Raw genomic sequence first — 24246 nt, 5'->3', positions numbered from 1 at the left:
ATCAATATAAAGCACAACTCTCTGACTAAACAGTGATGCATTATATTGATGATTCTATTTTAAAATGTTACTGCTAAGAACAAAGTTAATTTTCTCATTAAAAAAGCAACCCAACAACTTCCTTCAAGAGTTACTTCAAAGTCAGAAAAAAAAAGACATTGTTGGTAGTAACACTGAGATATAGCTATGAGGGGAAAAAGAGGTTTCCTTTAATTTAAATATTTTGATCTTAATGTTATCTCACTGCAATCTTTGAAATATCTCCCTCACACAATTTGTAAATGAGAGCTCCAGCTGCACAACATAACATGAATGGTCTGTGCAAAAATGAAAGTCCTTAAAGTATTTTTCTGGTTACATATGTGAAATAAATAACACGCTGCAGTAGCTCAGGTGGTATGTTTATCTACTAGAAAGACAAAACAGAAAGAAAATTTAACAGAAATGGGTAAGAGGAGACTTCTTCTCTGAAGTGAGGTCATTCTTATAAGATACATTATCCTTACTTCCCCAAATGCTGAGTATGTGAATGAATGGTGAACTTTCTGCTTAAGGTACATCAACTCAGATAAAAGCTGCCAGAGGAAGAACAGGGTGAAATTTTAACAGTTTAGAACTTTGAGTTTTATGGTTTTGAGATTTAGAGAGTACTCAGAAATCTTTGCAATCACCTTCATCTTAAAAGCAATCGTTGCAGTTTTACAGGATCTGCAGAGAACCGTCATGGATAAATGACTGATGTTTTCATTTAATACATAATTTCATCCATTTTATACAGATAAAGAAAAATAGTAGCATAAATGTAACAAATAAGCACATCATGTTCACTTAACATACACATCTGCACAAAATTATAGCCAGCCCTTGCAATGCCTGAAAGATAATGTAAATTTCACTGGAATGAAAAAAATAGTCAGAAAAGAGTAAAAATTTTACCAAGGGAAGCCTATGGTAAATTTTTAAGAAGTTACTCTAGCCACCACCCAAAAAGCTTCTTAAAATGTGCAGGAGTTCTAAAGCTTTGCAAGGGCTTTAGTCACAGTCATTTCTGTTTTATGTAATCATTTCCAGCAACACGACTTAAGAGCCGGGAGTACTGGATTCATTACATTAAAGCAACATGATACGCCATTACATCTTGTCACAGTGCACGCAGGAATTAATGGTAAAGCAACATAATCACTCTGAAAACAAAACAACTCTACATTAGCATGCATTTTGTTAGGTAAAACGTACATTTATGACAGTCACAAACTTAAATTATGCAGACATTTATGTTTAAGTAATGCTTTGAAGTGCAAAAGCAGTATTTGTATAATGTAGATGTTGACTGCTCTTGTTCCCATCAATGATATGGATCCTCAATTTCTGATTACCAATGAAGACTATGTATCAAACAGTATTTGTGCATTACTTTCTGTAATTCATTGCTGGACACAGAGAGCTAAAGATTCAAATACATCTAAAACTGCTTACGTGGTTTAGCCAGACAAAGTTGTGTAGTCAGTATGTTTTTCTTCAAACACATAAATTATTAATAATGTAGATTATTGGACTGCATGCAGAAAGCACTCAGTTTATGACATTTTCAACTTACACATTTTAAGAAACAATGAGTTTCTAAATGAGAAAAGAAATTCAGACACAGTTCCACTGCAACATAGTCACTTTGCTCCCATACCATTAGGCACGCAGCTGCTGGCTGTTCTCATGTCTACTAATATATCACTTAACTGGAGTTCAATCCAAGATACAAAATAGTGAAACATCATTAGTTATCCAAAATAACTAGTATACTACACTTAAAGGAGAAAATTCCTTTGAAAAGGTCTTGTGGGGGTTTTGTTCTCCATATTGTTCTCTAAATGCAACTAGTGGGAAGTTATGTAAGTTTCAAAAAGTTCAGTAAATAACATTTGATTTATGAGTCTAGTATTTATAGCGCAAATCAAGCATATTTCTTCATTATTTCTAAGTTCTTCTAGTCATTATTGTTAACTGTATTCTACAACACATTAAAGTTTTAAAATGTTTTTACTGGATGGCAATTGGCAGTGAAAGCTTTTTCTGGTCTTCAGCTTACTGACAAGATAACTTTCAAAAATATAGCCTCTAAGATTAGTAGTAAAACCTGTGAATTAACTGGCCTTTTAAAGTAATGAATATAGTGTTTATAATACTTAATGGCCACAATTCTGCAACTGTTCTCCTTAATTAGGGCTGGTTATTGGCTATTGGAAATAGCCATAACGGTTCATTAATTGACTGAGTTTAACTTTCAAGTTTCTTTTAAAAAGCCCCAAAATGTAAGACTTTATTAAGTATTACTCTGCACATAACTTGAATACCCACACACATGTGCAGGCAAGCAAGTCTCATTCAAGTGGACAAAAGATATTTCTGATGTAAGGAAAGGCCTCCTACCACAATCACAGCTCCTATCCTCTGTAAAAATATTCACCTGTAGACTGCATTATTACATAGAACACAGCAACAGTTTTCATTGCTCAAATACCATACTAAGTAATAATTTCCCTCCCTGATTCCTTCTCCTGCTTTCCCCTTAAGCATTGCCTCAGTTGTTCAGTGACAACTAGGGGATCTGGACAGAGGCTAGCCAGCTTGCTAGCAGGCAGGAAATGCCATCAAAGGACAAGCTTCCAGTTGCATAAAGGGTAGGAGAGGAAAATCTCTTTCTTTTGGTGGCCTGATCAACAACTTTTCTTCTGCATTTTCTTATTTGCCAGTACTTGCCTTCGAAGACAGCAAATGCAGCTTATCAGCACATCAAATGAGATATCTACCCAAACATCTACCCATGCAGACTACAAGAAACACCAGGGATATCTGAAATATGACTGATTGGTCTATAATGGAATATAAACTGTTATCAATACAAACACCTTGCTGAAATGAGCACCAAATCAAATAGTTTTGTTTCAGTGAAGAAAAAGCCCACAAACAAGTGCTTGTTCCCTTGGGACTTTGAATTCCTGCTGAAGATACCAAGCAGCATTATCAATACACAGAGAATGGCAAGACATGAATCTTCACTGCAAGTGACTCTGCCCAGTATATCAAAAACTTCTCCTAAGACATAACCAACCACAGTGAGCACAACTGGCCTTTACCAGGCAATGTGCTAAGCCCAGGTAATTAGCCAAGGAAGATCCTCACCTCTGTTATTCTAAGTCACCTCTGTTAGACCTTTTACATTGGTAAAAATTTGTATTCCTAGGTCGGGCTAAAGTATAACCTGTCTGCCAGATGCTGCAATTTGTGAGCAGCAAATACACATTCTGAGTGCCAAGCTTTTGCAAAAAGCATTTTAATGAGATTTAAATAAAAAAAATCACCAAACGTTAAAATTCAGTCACATGAAACCAACTGCACCCAGCAGACTGATAGAACAAAGAAAAAAACATTGCATTTTCTTTCCAACATTTTGGTTTATAAGCATAACCTGCTTGTAACTTCTGGGGACTTCCTAAATGTGTCCTCTGTTTCCTACCAGTTCTTTAACAATACATACCAAGAAATTGGATATACTCTACATATTGTATTAATTGTATGTAGAAGATTCTGCCACTATAAACTGGTTTTCACATATAGACTTTTTAAAAACTTAAAGCATGGTTCTGCTTTGTAGAAAAATAGACTGTCTATAAAATTTTGAGGGTTTTTTTTAGCTTTTTGGAAATTCCGATTCATAATATTTAGAGGTGTTTGTAAGCTTGATCACTGCACATGACAAGCCAAGCTTTGACAGTGTGGAAACCATGAACAAAAATGCTTTGGTCTTCTGCAGAGTGTGTTAAATCACTAGTAGGATATTTTCCAATTATTTTACAGAAATTGTACAGATTTTAAGTTAAGATGCTTAAATGCCATAAATCAATCACACCAGCACCATTTGTGCCACTGTAGTAAAGATTACATCAGTGTTTCCATTATAAAAACCCCATTTTTCTAAATCAGCCCTAAAAATTGGCTCCAGCCTGAAGTTTGGCAACCAAAGTCACCACTTGGGAGTAATTCTTTTAACCATATTTTTCTTTAATGGATTGGTTTTCAAGCTACAAAATAGTCCTGAAAAAGAAAATTAGTGGTTTCAAATTTTGGTAAATTTCTATCCCTCAAAAACATTGTTTTAAAACCTGATAATTTTGCATGTCATAAATCTGCAATGTAGACTACTGCCTTCGGGTAATTTGGCTATAAGCAGTGGATAAAAATCATCATCTTATTTTATTTAAAAATAAATGCAATTTTCCATGAAAACTTTTTAATCCAACAAAACTTTCAGAAACTACTTTCTCATAGCAAGATGCGGTAGGCATTGCTTGAGGAAGCCTTTATGATTCACTTATGTAGCAGCTATTCCATACATTTTAATTTTCGTGCTAAGAGGTATATAACACTGGATTTTAGATCAAATCTTGTCATACTCAAGACAAATCTGCCCTTTGGCATCACAGATCCACCTGTGCACTTGACACACTCCCTGACAAAGTTCAATGTAATCACAAAAAAAGAAGAAATACTCTGATAGCACTACAGGCACAGAACTAATTAAGATATATTATATTAAAACTTTATTATTAAATACCAATTCTAACCTATATCTAACAGTTTCAATTTCTCATGCATTTTATTTTAAGTTCTAAGAACTGCCAATTACGTTATTTAACCTAGTTTAATTCTAGCAACCTAGAAAGACTTTCAGATATTGGCTAACTTCCCTAAGACACCTCCAACCAACACCACGAACATGATTTTATCTTCAGGCTCTCAGAAGCTTTCTCATGAATGCAGGCTCAGAAAAAGGGAATTACAAGCCCAGTCCCAGCCACTGCCTGTCAGCAAAACCCACCAAGAGCACTGATAAGCTTTGGACTGAATCCTCCATGCAGTCTGAATTCCTAGTGAATTTTTTTCTTAATTCATACTCAAGCAGGAAAAAAGGTTTGGAAAATTGTTTTCATAAGTTCTGAGAAACTTAGCAGCTCATATGCTTTTTTTGAAAAGTAATTTTAAATATATAATATATAATTATATATAATAAATATATAATATTATATATAATTAAATATATAATCATTGCTAAATTATAGCATTAGTTGCTTGAGGGAAGGATGTTTGGTTTATATTTAGTCCTTATGTTGCCAGTGTCAATTTTTAATACTACACATCTTGGCTTTCGTCAGTTTGCTGCAGAGTTGTATTTTCTTTTCTCAAAACAGCTATTTGCTGTGAAAAAACATGAAAGGTATCTGCTCCCTTCCCCACACCATTTTGTGATACTGAGTTGCTGCATATTCAGACAATCTATACCATGAACGTTATCACCTTCATATTTAACACGCTTTCAAGGAAACAAAAGAAAAACACAAATACTGTTGTCCATAAAGTGCATCCACAGAAAGCATTTGGAGAGCTTTTTTACCCCCTATCATAGTATATGTAGAGGTACTATGAATGTAAAAAGTAAGACAACAGAGAAAGCCCAAAGGATGCAGAAAAGACTGATACAGTGAGTTGCAGAGAGAGATGCTACGCTTTCTAGTTTTGGTGTTTCATCAACAGAATTTGTAATTATTGTTTTATATTTGCCCTGTGGTCAACTTATATTCTTTTGCATGAAAAACAAACAAACAAACAAAAAACCACAACAAACCCCTGTATGGTACAATATCTATGACATGCATTTGGACTTAAATACTTCATCTGAAAATTCTGTATAGGACAGCAAAATGTTTGGTGAGGAATACAGAATAGAGAATGGCATTGCTGGAAATCTGCTGTAAAATACTTGCATTATCCAAAGAGAGACAATGACATAGATAAACACTGGTCCTCAGCCATGTAACACTTCTGCATTGGCTTAGAAGCAATCAAAATCTGAGTCTGAAGTGGCACATATTTTAAGACTCAGCAAGGCACCTTCTAAACAGTGTTGTCTGTGCAATACGTGCCAGCCCCCTCGCTGAAACATGCATTTTGGGGATGCAAACCCCTGTCTTGGCTGAGATGTAAAAATTGTCCTCATTGTTTTTTTTTTAATTCTATTTTTTGTTAAATAGTGCTAATGGTGGGTTCCCAGTCAAATTTCAAACCACAACTATATGACCTGTGATACCTACTAGAATTATACAATTTCAGCTGCATGTGAATGTCTGTTCTACCCTATGCAGTAATAATCCCACTCATCACTTCAGATATAAAAGTCACCTGTGCTGCTTTGAAAAAAAAGTCACAATTCTTAATTATCTGACCAACTTTTGTGGAAATCTTGTATGTAGGGAAATTAACATAGTATTCCTCCATTAACTGCATATACTTCTCTGCCTTTTAAAGCAATCTGTCCACATCAGGCTTTAAGCAAGGCTGGCAGCATTGTGACCACTTTACTAATGATGTTATTAGTGTATCAGGGCTAAAAAAGCTAAAAACTAAAATCCAAGTACTTGAAATTTAAATTGAATATTGAAAATCAAAAATATTTTTGAATAGGCAATTTATTTTTATTTTTCACATTGATTCGCTTACACTGAATAATCTCCAGTTAGGGTGACCAAGCTGCACACCCTATAAACCACCTACCAAACATAGGATTGTTAAGATCAGGACCTTGATTGAAGGTTTTTTTCCCACAATACCCAGAGAAGGGACTTTGTAATAAATAATGGTGCATAAGAAAAAAAGGGAAATGGTCATCTACACGCTGCCCAACTGCAGTAGACTAACAGGAAATTGCACAGTGAGCCCTAGAGTCAGGCACAAAGAAGAATGAACTGTGGCAGGGAGAGGATGGAAGCAGAAGCGCACTGCATGCCTAGCAGAAAGAAAGCACGAAGACCTATGGATAGGAAGAGAGAACAGAGTACACACTGAGGGGAAAGTGTCCTAAAAATGCTGTATGATTTTTTTAGGTAAGAAAGTCAAGCTTTGTGAAATCAGAAATTCTGCTTCTCTCTTTGAGGTTTAAAGATGTTTTTGTTTATAAAACAGGAAGCACAAGTTTGTTTGTCCAGGCATAATATTCTCAATAGAGATCATAAGAACCTGAAAGCAACTGCTACTGGTTAAATTAGATTCAGTACTTTTTAAGAAAAGTGCCTGTGCAGTAAAAATCTGTTGAAAAATAAATATGTGCTCATTTATGGTTTCTGAGGAAGAAAAGCAGAGTCCAATTTCAACCAGGGCTGCAGTAGAAAAAATCACAGCTTAATAGTAGTATTTCAGAGGTACATATGGATTCCAAATTAATTTTTTCTGACATACACAAAAACCATTCTCTTCTTTTAGCCACTTAGTAGAACAATCATAGTATTTGTGTATTTGGAAACATATATATACATCTTAATTACATCTTGCAATATCAAATTTTAATTTTAAAGGCCCATAGTAATGACACATGCTCACATATATCTGAAGCATACCTTCTTGAAGAAAGGGGTGAAAGCTTCAAAGCAATATAAATATTCCTGTCTCAAAAGGCTGTTGTTAGAAAAATAAGTATTTTCATTTTAAAAATTGATGGTGGCAATCGTTCAAAAGCTTTCCCATCACTTACCTCATTGCAATGTTGTAAGACTCTGGATGAATACAAGTTTGGTCCAAAGGATTGGGCTGTTGTGAGGCATATGATGTTAGTTTACTCTTCTTTTTACCCGGTGCACCTGCTTTAGTCAAAAGAGCACGACTTCCAAGTTCATTTTTCTTATTACTGCCAGAAATCAAAAATGAACATGTCATTCTCAATGAAGATGATTCTGGCCCATTGTCCACACTCAAAACCAACACATTTTTCCCCTGAAGTTTCCCTCAAACAAAAAAATTTATCAGGACACATTAAAGGCATCAAATGACTCCTACTGAAAATGCTCCTTTCATGCCTCTTTGTTTATTTTCTTTTCCTAGATCACAAGTGGTTCCTGCTTTTGGAGGATAGAAGAGAACACATTGAAGGACCTGAAACTACCACTGGCATTTTGGGCTCCACTCATCAACTGTTGGCAGAAATACAAACATATTTTCCTATATACATATCAATTTTTAAAATAATCACCATTTATTAAATTCCAAGCAAAAAGCACAAAAATTATTTCATACAGCAATCTAAAGTCATCAAAATGATTAGAAAGAATAAAAATGAAACCTTGAAGTTCATTTCAAAAGCCTCTGGTTGTGTCACCTGCACCCACAAGAGATGATGTGGAGGAAGTGGTGTTAGAGCTTTACTTAGGCCTCAAAATCCTTTTCTCAGATTATACAATGTTCCCAAGTTTTACGGAATCTGACTAACATCAAAATCACGTTCCAGGAAGGTTAAAAACCTTAAAAAAAATGTTCACATTTCACCAGTGAAAATTTAGGGGCGGAGGGAAGCCATCAGCGATTTTTTCATCTGTTGTATTGCAGCATAAACTAGAGAAACTAGAACAGATCTGTACAAGGTAAGACCTATAAATCATAGAGAGCATTGGAAGTGATTTCTTTGGTCTTCTGGTGCTTGCAGCAAGCACCATTTGGCCTGCAGCCTATGCCTCCCTGCCAGATGGGCAACCAATCTGGATACCTTCTACCCAGGCAGAAAGCCAGTCCCTACGTGCTCATGTCCTGCCTGGAAGTTATGTGTGTGCTGTTGGGCCAGCAGCAACTGGGAATACAGTATTGCTTCTGAGCACTGCGTTGGCTGAAAAATAGGATGTGCTTCCCAGGAAAATATGTTTTTGAGAAGAGCCAGTGGCAAAAGCATGGGGATGGTGCTGCTGCTATGCCCTTTCTTAGTTCTTTATGTTGGAAAGGAAAATGACAAAAGACGGGAGAAAATACATTGTGCTAGAAAGGGCATTTTAGTTGTAGAAAGGTCAAGAGGAGCACTATGAATGTCTGAAAGAGTAGAAGACTTGGTATGGAACTGGGGAATGAGATGACGGGGAAGAGGATGATGCACTGTTGACAAGCTGGACTTGGGAAAAGGCCTCATATTTCAGACAGAAGACAGTTGCATCACACTTGCTAGGCACAGGAGTATAACACAGACACAGTTTGATCTAGAGAGCTACTCAACTTCCTCTCTCAAGGTAATGAAATTGAAATTCCAAAAATCTGCACTAGTTTACTACCATTAAGTTCTGCAGAATAATCTTTACCGTATTAACTAATTAATTTACAGATCTCTGTATTATGCCTGAAAAACAAAGACTGAAGTTTCAATATCTCAGATCACCACACTGCTGCATGACAGATTTTTTTTACTAATTCAGTGGCAAGATTTTTAATTAAACTTACATATTTATCAAAACCCTGACTTAGGGAACTAGGCTAACAAGCCATTACTATTCAGAGCAAGACCTATCTTTAACCATGATCTTTAACAAGTTAATTTGCTGTACTTCAGAGCACAATGGTCTAGGATTCCTTAGGTTTTAAGCATGAATACAAAGCATAAAAGGGGAAAGTAGTTTCATTCTATTTCAGACAATTTAGTCAGAACAGTTAAAATCTCTATTACCTGCAAAAAGTCTTTATGTATTCTTGATTGAATCTGATGAAGCCAGCACATTGTTGGAATGTTTTGGGACCCAAACCTTTAACTTCTTTGAGCTGTTCTCGGTTTATAAATGGTCCATTCTTCTCTCGCCATTCAATTATATTTTTAGCCCTGTTAGTATTCAGCCCTGCAATGTGTCTAAGAGAAAATTTACAAAATACTCTTATTACCATTGAACAGTCATTATTGCAAGTGCTACCCATTACAAGGATACACATTCCTATAGAAAATCTGGTTTACAGTACCTTACAACTGCTAAGAAATTAGCAAATAGACTCACATTCCAAAGGCATCATCTGAAAAAGGATCCCTTCTCTTAGTTCTGTGGAAGGAATCCACTCAAGTCAAGAAAACTTAGTACAGCAATCTGGTTCTGTACATGCCTAACTACTAAGCCAGGGACATGTAATTTATGATCTGTTGGCTATTTCCGTAATGCCAATTCAATCTGTCATGTCTTATGGCCTGCCCCCAGCTGCCCTCTTCAGGAAACAGCGTGGGAGGAAGGTTCAGAACAGATTGTTCCTCTAAGAACAGCCCCTTCTCGGTTCTTCCAATGGTACTTTGCTGTAACATGAAGGGTCTGCTACCCAGGAGAGTGGCTGGGAGCAGCTTGCCTTCCTCAAATAATTTTACCGATCCACAAAGCTTTTTTCTTTTCTGAGTTCTTCTTGAAATAAAAAGCAGCTGGGAACAGGCTGCATGACTTGTTCTGAGGGTAACTTGGACCTGGCCAAGAACTTACCTGTGAAGTGCAACAGCAGCTAGCCAGGTTCCTTCAGGAAGCAGTGAGCTTGTTGCACATTTTTTGTATGTACATGTGAGTAAAACTTTCTATGTGTAGAGTGTTAATCATAAAAAGAGAGAAAAGAGCTCACATGGAGAGTTACTCATAACACGAGTGAAGGAAATGTCAGCCACTAGGCTCTACATATCATATGCTATTGCTTTTAAGTCAGAAGCAACAGTTTGTGGAATGGCATGAACTGATTATAGAAAAACACCACCAGCAAACTCAGTAAGAGTCATAAAATCTCAGTGAAAAAGAAAAAAAAAAAATCTTTCCATTATTCCCATGCTCAAGCCAAAGTTAAAAAAAAATAGTCCAAAGTTAGTGAAAGCTCTGAATGAAATTAGAGAGACACACCTTTAACCACAGACAGAATATTAATCCTTAGGAATAGAATTTTCTTCAAAAATTTCTTAGAAACATTGAGAAATACAGCTTATTTACTGACAAAGGAACATTACACAGTTGACAGAATTTTCCACTGATGATCTCAAGCCTTCCAAGCACAATACTCAGCAATAATACAAATACTGTAGCATTATCATATCCTCCCTGTGTACTATGGGTCAAGAAGCGTATTTGATTCTTTAGAAAGCACAAAATGAAAGCTCTGCTCAAGCTGCAAAATCTAGTTAGAGTGACAATCTCATAAACTGGATGTCTGAAGGAAACTTAGGACTGCATCTACACAGAACAGCACACTTGAACAATTGTAAACCAGGTTAATTAGACCATACAAAATACTTAGACAATGTGGTTCCACCAGTGGCCCTGTCGACAGGATTACTCCACATTCAGTTTTGTGGAGGCACACTAGCATCTCAGGCTGATGCTTCCTGCTGAAGTGAACACCGTAGCTGTTCCTTCTGACTCAGCTTATTCTATGACTCTATTCTGTGGATTCTATGAATGAATGAATGAAAGCTTCATTTATCATTTAGGTACCTTGCTTTCTTCCGAAAAGCTGATCTAAATCTGAAAGCATGTAAGACAGAAGAATTCAAAGGTTGGCTAAGGGCTGGATATGCAGAGAAAGAACACAAAAGTGGAAAACTAAAAAGAATAGAAAGAGAGCATGTTCCAAAATATGGAAATACGTTTTTAAGAAAGATTCAAGGGGCTAAAAAGTTAAAATATACAGCTAGTAAGAATTAATTTTCCCTAACTTTCAAACCCAATATAGTTTTCATTACCGATTATGGACAGTAATATAATGGAAGAACATGTACAGAAGATTATGGAAATTCTTTTCCCTCCCCTCCTACTATGGAGGATGACAGGAGCACTTTCACTCTTCTGAGAGTTTGTCATCTAAACAGTACTGAATTCTACACACTCAAGAGAGAATGAGCTTTTAGTTTCTAACCATGAAAAATATAGTCCAGAACATTCTTCAAGTAACCATGGCATAACTACTTAACAAAAACCAAACAGTAAACAGGGATACATTTTTCCCCTTAAATCTTTCCTTTTCTCCTTTCCTCACCCAAGTTTTACAACCTATTCCACTTAGAAGTACCTATAAAAATACCTTCTAAGAGACAAAGTACATTTGAAATACCTTTCTCTGTGTAAAAATATATAATACTTATAACACATTTTTCTAAAATTGCAGTGTTGGCTCAAAATTTTTAAATATCTGTTTTTCTCTGAAGAATAGTTTTACCCTGGAGAATCACACATGTCCTTAAAACCTGACTCTTAATGATTCAGTGAAATACTGTCTTACTGTGTCATTTTTATATAATTGGAAGTTTAACACAAGAGCCATTTGCTCCAGCTGAGCTTAAGTCAGATGGCAGACTAAACAGAGACTCTCAGATCCAGAGCCATATAATTACTGGAATAGGAAAGTGTTTCACTCACCTTAATAGTATTTCTGAGCAGATGTTAATATCAACTCCTACAAAGCTGACACACTCTTCAACCACACTGTCCAGAGTTGCTTTGAGTAAAGTCTGTGATACATCATGCTGAGAAACAGAAATGGAGATATCTGGTTACTGACATATCGAAGTGTACATAAACAGGAACTGCATACAGCACTAACATCAATAAAATAGCTGCTGAAACTTAACAATATCTTATGTGAGGGTACCAGTTAAAAACATGAATTGTTTAATCTATTTTGTAAAATGTCCCAAATATCTCTTTGAAACATTTTTGTCATTATACAGATCTCTAGAATAAAGACATAGTTCAAGTCTTAGTATGGCTCTTTAATAACTATTTCACTGCATCTTGTAAAAACAAAACTTTATTAAAAACATGATTACTCAAAAAGAGTAATGCTTCTGGTCACCCACAATGTCTTGTCTTGAATCTGACATTTATTTACCTATAAAATCAGTTTATTAAAAATAAAGTAGAGAAGAGATCACAAATGCAGTACTTTTGCACTGGTACACATAGAAATTTGCAAAACAGTCCCATTTATGAGCATCACTGTATAGTACAGTTATTGTTTACTAAAAGAAAAAGGCACATACTGTACGAAGGTGGGTAACACATAAGGTACTTATGTGTATCAACCCCATGGCAACAAAATGTTTCAAATTTTGAACAGAAATTTCTGGGAAGATTGGCAGCTCCTTGACCAAAGCACCACTTAATGGAAATGTTCACAGTATTTTCCCCTTTTCCCACTAAAAAAAATCAGCCACACTTGTCAAAGTTAAATGTTCTGAAGCTCTAAGATTTCTTTTCCTCTCAAATGTAGGCATACTTCAGTCTGTAACTGAGTTCTCCACACAAACCAAACAGTACTTAGAAGTCTGACCTGGAGGGAGAAGTCTCTAAATGCAAGAGCTAATTCAATCACTATATTGGCTTAGCTTCAGGGCTCTTCTGCATCACTCATGTAAATCTGGGTTGATCTGTTGTGGTTTCATGATGCATTAATTTAGGACATCAAGCTGGATCCAAGCCAAAGCACCAAACATTTCATCTATTACTTTGTTTTACATTCTAAGCCATTCAGATCTTTTAAAGATTTCACATTTAAATTTAACATGCCAATAGCATCAATCCCAATCTATTAACACTGTTAGTTTATTAAGCAGTGGTTAATAACTGAGGCAGTCGTAAAACTTCAGGCAATGCATTTCATAGCTCCCTATTTCAGGTGATGATAATGGGATGCATTTTCATGATGTGATATATAATAAAGTTACTTATAAACACTAAGTTCATATTTCGCCAGTATTACTCTTCCTATATTAATTTTGTATGCAGAACACCATATACATGCATAAGTACTGGCATTTGCACACATCCTTGGTCTCATAACCACAAAGCTTGCTTGTACACTTGGCAGATCAAACATCAGTTTCTACTTTCTAATGCATTGCTACTGCAACATAATAGCTTCTTTTTTGAATAAAGAGACAAACAAAAAAACATACCCTTAGAAGAAGTTATGTTTCCTTATGTTTCATTTTTCTTACTGAAGACGTAGCTTCTCTTTGTAAGAAATACATTCCCTCCTCCTCCTGGCATCAGCCATGAAATATACTAGAGCTAGATGCTTCCAGCTCACACACACACTCATGCAAGTATGCATTTATATAACACAGCACAAGAACCAAAATAAAATGTTCAGAAATAACACCCACATCTTCTCTTCTTTGCCAAGTACAGTTACCAAATACCAGGCCAGGCTTTTCACTGAATGTTTTATTTGAGTTTCACTGGAAGATAATGAGTCAATTTTTATTTTTTTTTCATTGTGATGAAGGAAGGCATAAGGAGAAAAAAAATGCAGAGGACAATTTCCTTCTACTTTTATGGAAGGCTACTGACTCTAAAGTACTTGCAAGTTGATTATGATAGTTTCACAGGTTACATTAATGATTTCTATTAACTGTAGCAACTCTTGGCCACCTCTAAAAAAGATCTTGTTCTAGACAACTGCTCTGAATATATATAGAGTACATGGCAAAGAGAAGTGTAGACCGCTGCTTCCCCAGGTTTCAGATTCATCCCTTAAGATGATGATTCTTCAATAGGAACAACATGTCACTGCCTCCACAATACCATATAGCATAGGGTGTGGAAAGGAAGGAAATCTACTAATCTGGTCTAACCTTTCTAAGGAGTTATTTGGAAGAGACTTGATTCAGCAAAGCTTTATTTCCAGCCTGTAGAAAATAAGCTTAGATAGTAATTCAGTCTACTATAGTCTCTGAAAATCAAGGAAAGGATCTGTCACAATCAAAAGTTAGGCATCCTAAAATATCTCTGCAAATGGAAGAAATGCCAGTGCTCACAAAACCTCATTTTCAAATGCACCATTGGCATTTATCTAAAGGCCTGAGTTTGTGTAAAATTCATGAGCTACAATACACACATCTTGCAAAAAACTATAGTACTTAACTGTCTCTCTTGCCAAGAAGACAAAAAGTTCTCAGGTCTCTCAAAGATGACTTGCATCTTGACTTTCTGTTTGTCAGTCATCATTAAAAAAAACAGCAAGACAGCACAAATGGTTCCCTATTGCTCCAACATGCAATAGTCATGTGACTTGGAATGGACATCACAGCACAGATAAAGTGAACAGGCATATGTGACAGAACAGGATAAGCATAAAACAATCCCTAAGCTACCAGTACCTCACTGAAGTAAGATACATTTAGCAAGTGAATGATGTTAAGTTGTAAAAGCCAGGAAAACATTCCAGATAGCAAACTTGCCTTCGAAGATGTAGATACTGACCATCAAAGCTTCCTTCGGCTATAATGAAGAAATTTTTACACCACTCTTTTACAATGAAACAAGGCAGAGAGAATTGTTAGGCATTTAGTTTCTAGAAGTAGTTAAAAACATTATTATCTCAATACCATTTCCAATACTTCCTACTTCCCAAAAGTTATACTTTAGAAAGGCTTAAAGTACAATGAGTTTTCCACTCTTCCAACAGTTTCACTGATCTTCTCAAATATCAGAGGTTAGATGATACTATATACCTCTGTGTGCTATTTATATGCACTGGGATGGTATCAAATGAGTCAGACACCAGAAGCGCACATATACCCTGCCCCTCACTCCCTGCAACAGGTTTGTAATGACAAGAATTATAACATATAAGAATTATATGTTGCATTAAGTGCATCAGAATAAAACCTGCACAGGTAAAGCCCATGTCCAAAATGCCAGGCTGCTTTCAGTGTGAGGTTATGCGGAACTTGATGTTTTCTTCAGCCTCAAATAACCCCTCCACACACCACTGATCATTGCATCAGCTGATCCCCTGCAAATCCTTCTAAATAAAACACTTTCATAATAGCACTGAGTCTGAATATACCCCAGTGAATGAGGGTGTCCCTGCTAGAACTGTTCAGCATAACCTTTAAGCTCAGAGCCCAACCCACAAGGTGCCATCACAACTGTGTCTAACAAGTAGGAGCACACTGTTTGGTGTAATTTTCAAACATCATCTTGAATTTACTGGCCAAATATAAGGTTTTCCTACAAGGATACTCAGAAATGGCTGCCATTAAAATATTCACTGTAATAGTATATCTGAAGCAGGGGACTTAATTTTATATGATGATCTCGAAAAAGATCGATACTCCCAATTTCTGGAAACTAAGGCCAGCAGAAGTAAAAGGCTTGCCACAAATTGTGGTATGTCCAGTACAAAACTGCAAACTTCTGTTTATCATCACTCTTCTGAAAACAAAGCCACCTTGCTTCACAGACAGTACTAGCAGGAACTTACACATTTGTTTGGTTTAAGCTTTTTGTGGGGAGGACTACAGAAATTAATATCTCCTAAGAAGAGTCAGGAACTGTAACCTGTATTTCAGTATTTGTTTTCTAAGGAATTACCAAGTGAAACAAGGAAGAACATGCAGAAAATTACTTGATTAATTGAAACAGTAAAGAACTGTCAATCAGTAAATGAAATTCAAACATTACATTTCTCTAATATTTTTATAAAGAGTACCCCAAATATAACTTACATTCATGAACATGGAAGAAAATCAAGGGCAGCTATTTAGATCTCTGGCTACAATTGCTGCTTAGATTCATCCATGGTAAACTTGTTAAAATTACCAGAAAAAATATAACACATTTCAAAACAACCATTCAGCAAACCCATACTAAAAAAAAACTAACAATCAATACAACTTCATTTCATATAATTTCATCAATCATAACACAAAATGTTTACCCCTGAAGAATAGTGCTTAACACCTGTCTATTATGCAAATGATAGTTCTGTTCTATCAATATTTCCCAATACTTCAGTTGCCTTTTCTTGCCATATGGTATGTAGCAGAAAACAAGGATTGTTGTTTCACTCAGTTACAAGAGTTACAAACACCCACTGGAAATAATTAACATTACTAAAAATCTATCTGTTCCTTGGGATGGTGCTCCCTCAAGTGTAACTGAAATCCCTTTTGCAGTTTCAAAAACCCGTTGATGTATACAAAAGGAAGGCAGTATTTTAAATAGCCTCTCAGCTCAGTTATTTCTAGCAGTGCACCAGTACAGACACTGTAAAAATACATTTGTCATCAGCATGGCAAATTTATCAAGTCAAAGAACCAGGGCTCACACGAAGCCTGGAGGCTGTACTTAGCCAATGTACGTGAGCATGGATGGTGGATCAGCAAACTAACTTTGCCTGAACACTAGATTACCAGTGCTAGGCTAGAATGGACAGCTTTTACATTATTACACATAAATTACAAGTAAATTTACAAGTAAATTACAACTCCAAGCTCTTTACCTTTGGCAACTCCAAAAAAACCCCACAATACTAAACCTCCACACAACACTAAAAATAATACACATAATTAAAATGCATTTGGTAGCATTTTCCTGGTTCCCAATAAAATCCGTTTCACAAAGGATGGCATGATTGCCTATGTATCTGAAAGACAATTTTAAACAGCTTAAAATTCTACGGCAACACACAGCAATTCTGAATTATTTTCCATTTACAAACATTAGTAGACATCGACATAATCAGCCTGTGTATCATTATTACTTTAAAATGCCCAAGTGCCAAGCAAGGCACCTTCCACCACAGTCAAGCAGGAATTATTTGTATCCTGCAGAGCCTACAAATGTAGTGCAGACATGACCTAATGATGCTGGTTAGAAAGCAGTGGGGAGGGGATGAGTTCTCAAGTCTGGGCAGCAACCTGCAGGTTCTTGACCCAGGCTCGGCATTACAGTACTATAAAAAGATCAATATTCATTCTAAATAAGACTGAGCTGTGTGCCAATCTATTTTGGGTTTTGATCAAGTTCTACCTCACTTGTCCTTTGAATCCAAGTCAGTCTTCAATGAAGTAAATGCAATTTAACCTTTTTTTCTGTCCAATTGAGTCCTGAAAGACTTCTAACACTTCATAAAACATTATTTTGTTGGTACCTACTATTAACTTCTGTATTCATGAACTTTAATATTGGCATGTGCTACCAGACAACATGCCTCTTGAAAAACACTATTTTTTTTTTTCTTTAAAGAGTGGCATAACTGTGCAAATTGAATGACTTTTATTGAAAGAGAAATTAGGTGGGACAACACATCCTAAGCAAAGTTCAAAAATACATTATTTTACAGAGATTCAATCCATGGCAATGTGTTTCAAAATTTAAAAAATGGAAAAACATTACTTGTCCTGTAACCTATATACAATCAGCTTAATTTCAAATGCTTGTGAAACCACAAAAGTAAAATGCATTCGTAACAAACCCTTAAATACAGCAGGACTAAAGTAACAGAAATAGTCCTAAAAGCACCTTTTCATGTACACAATTAGAAAGAAATTAAAAAGTGACTTACATGTCAGGTAGAAAAGCTGGAAAGTTTAGGACTGGGGTTTTCATCTCTAACATTCTCTGGAAAATCCCTTCCAGTTAGAGTCTAAGAAAACAAGCTTATCCCTCTGATCTTTGATAAAAGGATCTAACTCCTTTTGAATTTCTTTTGAAGATTATATGTGGTTTCTCCAAATATTATATTGTTATAAGGATATATTGTTATCCTATGTACTTAACTCTGATTCATTTCTTGTTTCAAAAATCCAAATTCTGTTTATTTTAACAGCATATTACTATTGCTGAAATATCCTAGGAGAAAGAACTGGATTTAGATTTTCAAAGAAAATAATAGAAACAAAACCAAAATATTCAGCTCTAACATTTTTAAAAAGTAAGAAGAAAAAAGTGCACCAGTTTATCATGTAGATGCTTTGAGTCATTTGCAAATTGCTGGAATTCATCTTATATTTACTTGTGCTTGTGTCCTAACAGAAGCAGTAATACTGTCAAGGTTGTTACACAAATTCAGTCCCATCACTGACACATCCGATTTCTAAAGTTAATTCCTGTGACATGAGTAAGTTATCAGAGAATGATGTATACCCAAAAACATCTTCCTCTTTCCAGAGTAGGTACAAGTTTTCTCCAATGCATATTGTTATGTGACTAAGGACTAGCAATACAAATTTAAATTATACTCAACTACATCATTCCTGGAGATTTCAGAGGGACATTTCCGCCAATAAATAGCAAAGACAAAAATCCAAATTACTATAGATGAAAAACCTTGCATTTAGTTTTCAATCCAAATATGTATTTTGGGGCTCTTAAAGCTCTACAAATATAGGAGATATCCTGCTACACTACAGAAAGATAAAGCAAGGACCATCAGGAGTGGGGGTTCATAGGTCACATGGCTGAAAGGCAACACAGTCAGTTGAAGATTTTCCTGAAGACTGCTAAAAGACAAGAGAAGGAAGGAAAGACAGAGACTGCACCAACAGAGGGAGAAGATAGAAGTTACAAAGCCCAGGTGAGTGTGGTGATCTGTGGGAGTTTTGTTTAGTCTGTAGTCAGTGACCATGCATCACCCTCTGCAGCAGATGGGTGAAGAACAGCAGTTCCCACCAGCCTTACTCAGAGCAAAGGGAGTCCCCAGAGGATGTGAGAAGCTTGGCAAGTGGCTATATAAACACACATACTTCTTCCAGCTCTGCTGAAGACATGTTGGGGTTCCTCTCCTCCATCTCTAATGAGGAATGTGGTACTTGAAATTGTATTAAAAACTACACCCAAACCCACAAATGCATTTAAGGGTATTTTCTATAAAGGAAAATTTAGTATGGTTGATGAGTATTTTATTGTATCCTAGATATCTCATATAAGAAACTTTTTGCTCTCACTGGCTTTCTCAAATTTAGTATACACACTTAACAACTGCTCCATCAGGTTACTCATATCAGCAATGCACTGAGAGTATATTCAATACGACACATTCATTCCTCATTAAGAAAAATGTAGATGCCAAAAAATGACATTTTTTTAGTCCCACACCCCACAGAATTACTGATTATATAGAAATAGTCAAGATACAATTAAGAAGGGGGAAAAAAAAAGTTTTTATTTAGGGTGACACTACCTTCTGAAATTGCTTGCTGAAAAAAGCTTTAAGGCAATTCAACTTTGCTCAACCTCCCACCTCAGTCCCCACCTTTTTTAAGTAGATCAGCTCAAATTGAATATGCTTAAAGAACTCTGATAAATCTTGCTGCTATCTCCCTCTCTTCCATTTGGCTCCTCTTTTACTTTGATCAGACACTCCTTCCCCCTTGATTTCCAAGCTCTTCTATTACCTATCTAAAAGCAAAAATGAGCTAGATGAAACAGAATGCATGACACTGCCTTGCAGAAGACAGCCAAACCCAAATAAAGCAAGCTTATTTTCTCTGCTTACTAAAAAGCAGAGAAAATAAGTGTGATTGACATATGGGAACTCAAAAAAGTCACTCAGAGTAGTGTTTACTGAATGACCCGTGGAAGACTGAAAGCTGACAGAAAACCAGGAAACATGTGGAAAAACAGAAGTTAGCTCAGTTAGCAGCAATTATGTATTTGACAGGTGGAGTACATAAGAATCCATTGTGTCACTCACTTCTTTGATAAATGAAAGCAATTTCAGCACCTCTCATTACATATAACAGCAAGGTATATTTAAAGCAAAAGAATAAGTAAGCAATTGGCAAAAAAAATCACTATGATATAGTAAGCTTATGACTTTTCAGAAATGTGTTCTGCACTAAGCTTAGCAAAATTTGCATTGAAACATGCATTTAGCACTTTTCCTATTACATATATAGCACTAACTGTTTGCACATTGGAAGTTGAAAGGTTGACAGGTTTCAATAATAAATTAGTTGTGCTAACGTGTCAGCACTAAAATGTTCTCAATGACAATTTTTACAAGTGAACAAGAACACAAACATTTCTGTCATTCTCAAAATCAAGCAACATTTCAGAACCACCATCACCACTGACAGTATATGATTGTTACTGCTAATGTAATTAGCATAATATAAAAAGTGAGAAATCAAAATGAGCCAGTAGAATGGCATAAACAAGAACACGCCATGTACTACCCCTTACATAAAAACAGTAATTGAGTACTCTTGCAATAGACACATTTTTTATTCAAATAAATAAGACCTCAGCAGGTAGAAGGAAAAAAGCACAAATCAAAGAGCACTTATTTTACCAGCATCCCTGACAGAAACCGTGATTTGTGCCTTTGTACCATAGTCCTTACTTATATTCAAGATCTGGAAATTCCTTCAGCAGGCTTCTTTAAAACATTAAAAAAAATACAGTATCTGCAAATGTGTAAAATAATACATAATTTGTAGTGCAACAAAATTTAGAAAAAAAAATGTTTGGAACAAGGTTTTCTTAGGTATACTCTAATGTAAAATCTGTAAATAATAATTGCATTACTGTTATGAACTTTTAGAGTTTACAAGATACTTACCAAGTCAGAGCTTTTAACTACTGCATATATGAATACATTCATTGCAAATCTATAATCTGGTCACAGATCACAGCATCATTCATTTTAAAAATTGGCATCTATTTCCCTTGAAAAATCTTTTCTTTTATAATTGATCTAAAACTTAAATAAAGTTTTAGGCAAGCTTGGGGAAACAAAGACAGAAACAATGTATTTGAAAAATTAAGACCTAATACTTTAGAAACTCCAGAAAACATAATGTTAACACCTGGTATCATTATGAATATAATTATAAAAACTTTTGGTCCAAAAAGCAACTATTGACTCAGCTTTGATAATGTTTGAAAGTAGGGGGAATAGAGTTCTCTGTCTGTACAAACAAAATTGGTATACAAGCTGGTATATCACTGAGCAAGAGGGGAAATAATATCACCTCTGATTTTGCAACACTTATGTCTGCCTCTTACCACCTGCAGATGACTTACTTATCAGGCTCCAATCAAACACTGGCTGATGTCTCTTTACATTAATTAAGGACAGAAGAGTTCAGTAGTAGTTTTATCTGTGCTTTGCAGCACTGGGATTTAAGAGATGAGACAGCAGATGGATCAATCAAATATTAGACAGGATTGTTCAATGTATGTCAGCTTCAGCAAATTATCAGTTACACTAAAATAATCGAGAATTTTTAAATGCGAAAAAAGAATTTTTGTTGGGTGTTCTTTTATTGTAGAGAAGTTGTATTTTGTGAACACTGAAAGACAGTTGGTCTAAATAACCTAGATCACGGCATCAAGCTTTCAATCAATCGTCACTCAAGTTAGCAGTTGCCCTGACAGGAAATTAGAGAACTGAGACACCTTAAATCAGCTATGGCCAATCTTCCTCTTCTGGAACATATAAAAATTGGCGAAGCAGCTCAAGTACAAGTCTTGTAATGAGTTCTAAAGCACAGGACTGGGTAAGCTGATGCAAAGAGTGGAGCTAATTCAAATATTGTTGCAATGGAGAATACAGCTTGCCTGGAGACCCGCCATCACTAACTCTGGCCCGAGAAACATCACCCCTCCCCAGCAAAAGGAGGTTACATGGCCAGCTAATGCCATTCCCAAACTCAAAATTTATCTCAGACTGATACATAACAGAGGATGCAAGTCTTGGCCACACAAAGATTTGGTGTGTACCACCCAAGGGTTCAAAGGCAATTTTTGAATCCAAAGGCAATCTCACAAATACACACTTGTATGGTAGATAGACCAGTAGACTTAGACTAAAAATTAGCTTTTTATATGATTGCAAAAACAAAGGAAAATTTGAGGAAGACAAAAATATGAAGGTCCATTACAGGAAAAATGTAAGAGAACCACTCTATTTTTCAGCCTTTAGAAACACAGGCAGGCAAGAATGTGAAGAGGAAAATGGGGCTCCTAACAGTCTAGAAAATCTGCATGTTAGAATACTGCATTCTCAAAAACTCTGAAGTCACTTCATAAAACATCAGAAGTACTCAACTTCCACACATTCAGTGGCAGAAAATGCATAGCTGGTACTGCAGAGATACAAAGTGGTGACTTTTGGTTTTAGTGTGCTTTACTCAGTCTACTTTGACCTGTAGGTGACAGAACTTCTGGGAGATATTTGCTTACGGAAAAAGTTCTGGGTTTGCTAGGCTATTCTAAAATTAGAATAACCTCCCCTGCCACAGCCACATACATATTGCAGAACCTTTAAACTTCACACGACTTCTGTATAGGTACCTGAAACAGTCCCAGTCTCACAGATGACGAATCAAACCCACAAGAACAAGATGATTTCTCTTAAACTAAAAAAGAGGTAAATGAACCAGAAACAATCACAATTCTTCATTTTCTGACTACAACCCAAGCATCATTACCCAGAAGCAAACAGTATACATTTTGCTTCTCCAATATTTTATGATGTTCATGAATTGATTGCTGTGTTTGCTGATTGCTTGGACCAGGGACAGGTACAAATGTTTTTGTACCTTTGTTTTCAGCTGTCCATGTATCAGTACAAAACAATTAAAACACAGCCTCTAAAGTAAAGGATATTTAGAGTTAATAACTATTCCTCATCAAAACATTTATTTATTACAGCAGGAATAAAAAAAAGTGCTGTAAATGAACCTATTATATCCTCATCCAGAAGAAGGGATAACATCAGTTCATTGATAAAAATTAGTCTTCCCTCTTTCATAATCTAATTTTAAGTAGGAATCAAGGTTTGGATGCAACTAGACCGTCCCCTCAAACTAACAGATTTAAGGTCTGGACAAGAAGTTGGAAAACGAAACTATTTAATACGGTCCAGTTCCAGCCTACAGACTCTTCAGATGGCAGCATGGATTTACATGTCTGGTATTTTCAGAAGACTAGTGCATTTTCTTCAGCAAACTTCTCAAAGCCCTGAAAAACTAATCCAAACAGCACATTAAGATATGCCATTTACTTGGGACATTAGCTTTTCAGAAAAGGTTGTGGAAGAAGCATAATGCCTTCTTAAATAGAACTGGGAAATTATATGGTACCTAGTAATAGCAATGCTGGATCAGATCTCAGGATGTGATAAAAGAGAAAGACGCTCTGAAGACATGCACACAGAGGGAAGGAATGCTATGAAAATAAAGAGCATGGACATATTATTTTGCACACAGTTCAAGCTAATAACTGTACCATTTCCCTTCTTATCCACACTTATAAGATCTTCTAGAAAAATGCCTGGGTTCTGTAACAGCACTACTCAGAATAAAGTACTTCTAACAGTGGCCTTCAGGTAAGCAAGGAAAAGCTATGGCAAGACCAGATTTACCTGAGATATCACTCACATATTCATTTATCATAACATATATACATAACATGCATCAACACAGCTTTACCACAGCACTACAGACAAAGAGAGAAGGAGCTGCAGAGGAAGAGGTCCCTGACAACTTACACATTCTAAGAAGACAAGACAGAGAGCATGATCAAGAACACTGCTTTAGAACAACCTTAATTGGGATTAAAAGTAGCCTTTATCTATAACTTAGTAATAAATGTATTTGACACTGACTTCTTTCACAGAAGAGACAAAAATTTAAAAGGACATAAAAAT

At 35.9% G+C, this 24246-nt stretch overlaps 1 protein-coding gene across 8 annotated transcripts in view; it reads right to left on the bottom strand.

The window, feature by feature from the left end:
- SRBD1 (S1 RNA binding domain 1) overlaps positions 1 to 24246 on the bottom strand; it is a 124418-nt gene that overhangs the window by 6458 nt on the left and 93714 nt on the right. For all 8 annotated transcript variants that reach the window (XM_023924495.2, XM_023924494.2, XM_023924498.2 and 5 more), the window contains 3 exons: positions 12216 to 12322; positions 9521 to 9697; positions 7577 to 7729 (listed from right to left, as the gene is read on the bottom strand). In XM_023924495.2, coding sequence (XP_023780263.2) covers positions 7577 to 7729; positions 9521 to 9697; positions 12216 to 12322 — 437 coding nt within the window. The remainder of the gene's footprint in view (positions 1 to 7576; positions 7730 to 9520; positions 9698 to 12215; positions 12323 to 24246) is intronic.

Source organism: Cyanistes caeruleus, chromosome 2 (genome assembly GCF_971803275.1).
Source record: "Cyanistes caeruleus chromosome 2, bCyaCae1.hap1.1, whole genome shotgun sequence".
NCBI classification, from domain to species: domain Eukaryota; kingdom Metazoa; phylum Chordata; class Aves; order Passeriformes; family Paridae; genus Cyanistes; species Cyanistes caeruleus.
The sequence above is the reverse complement of the archived record's forward strand: the minus strand, read 5'-3'. Positions and strand labels throughout refer to the sequence as shown.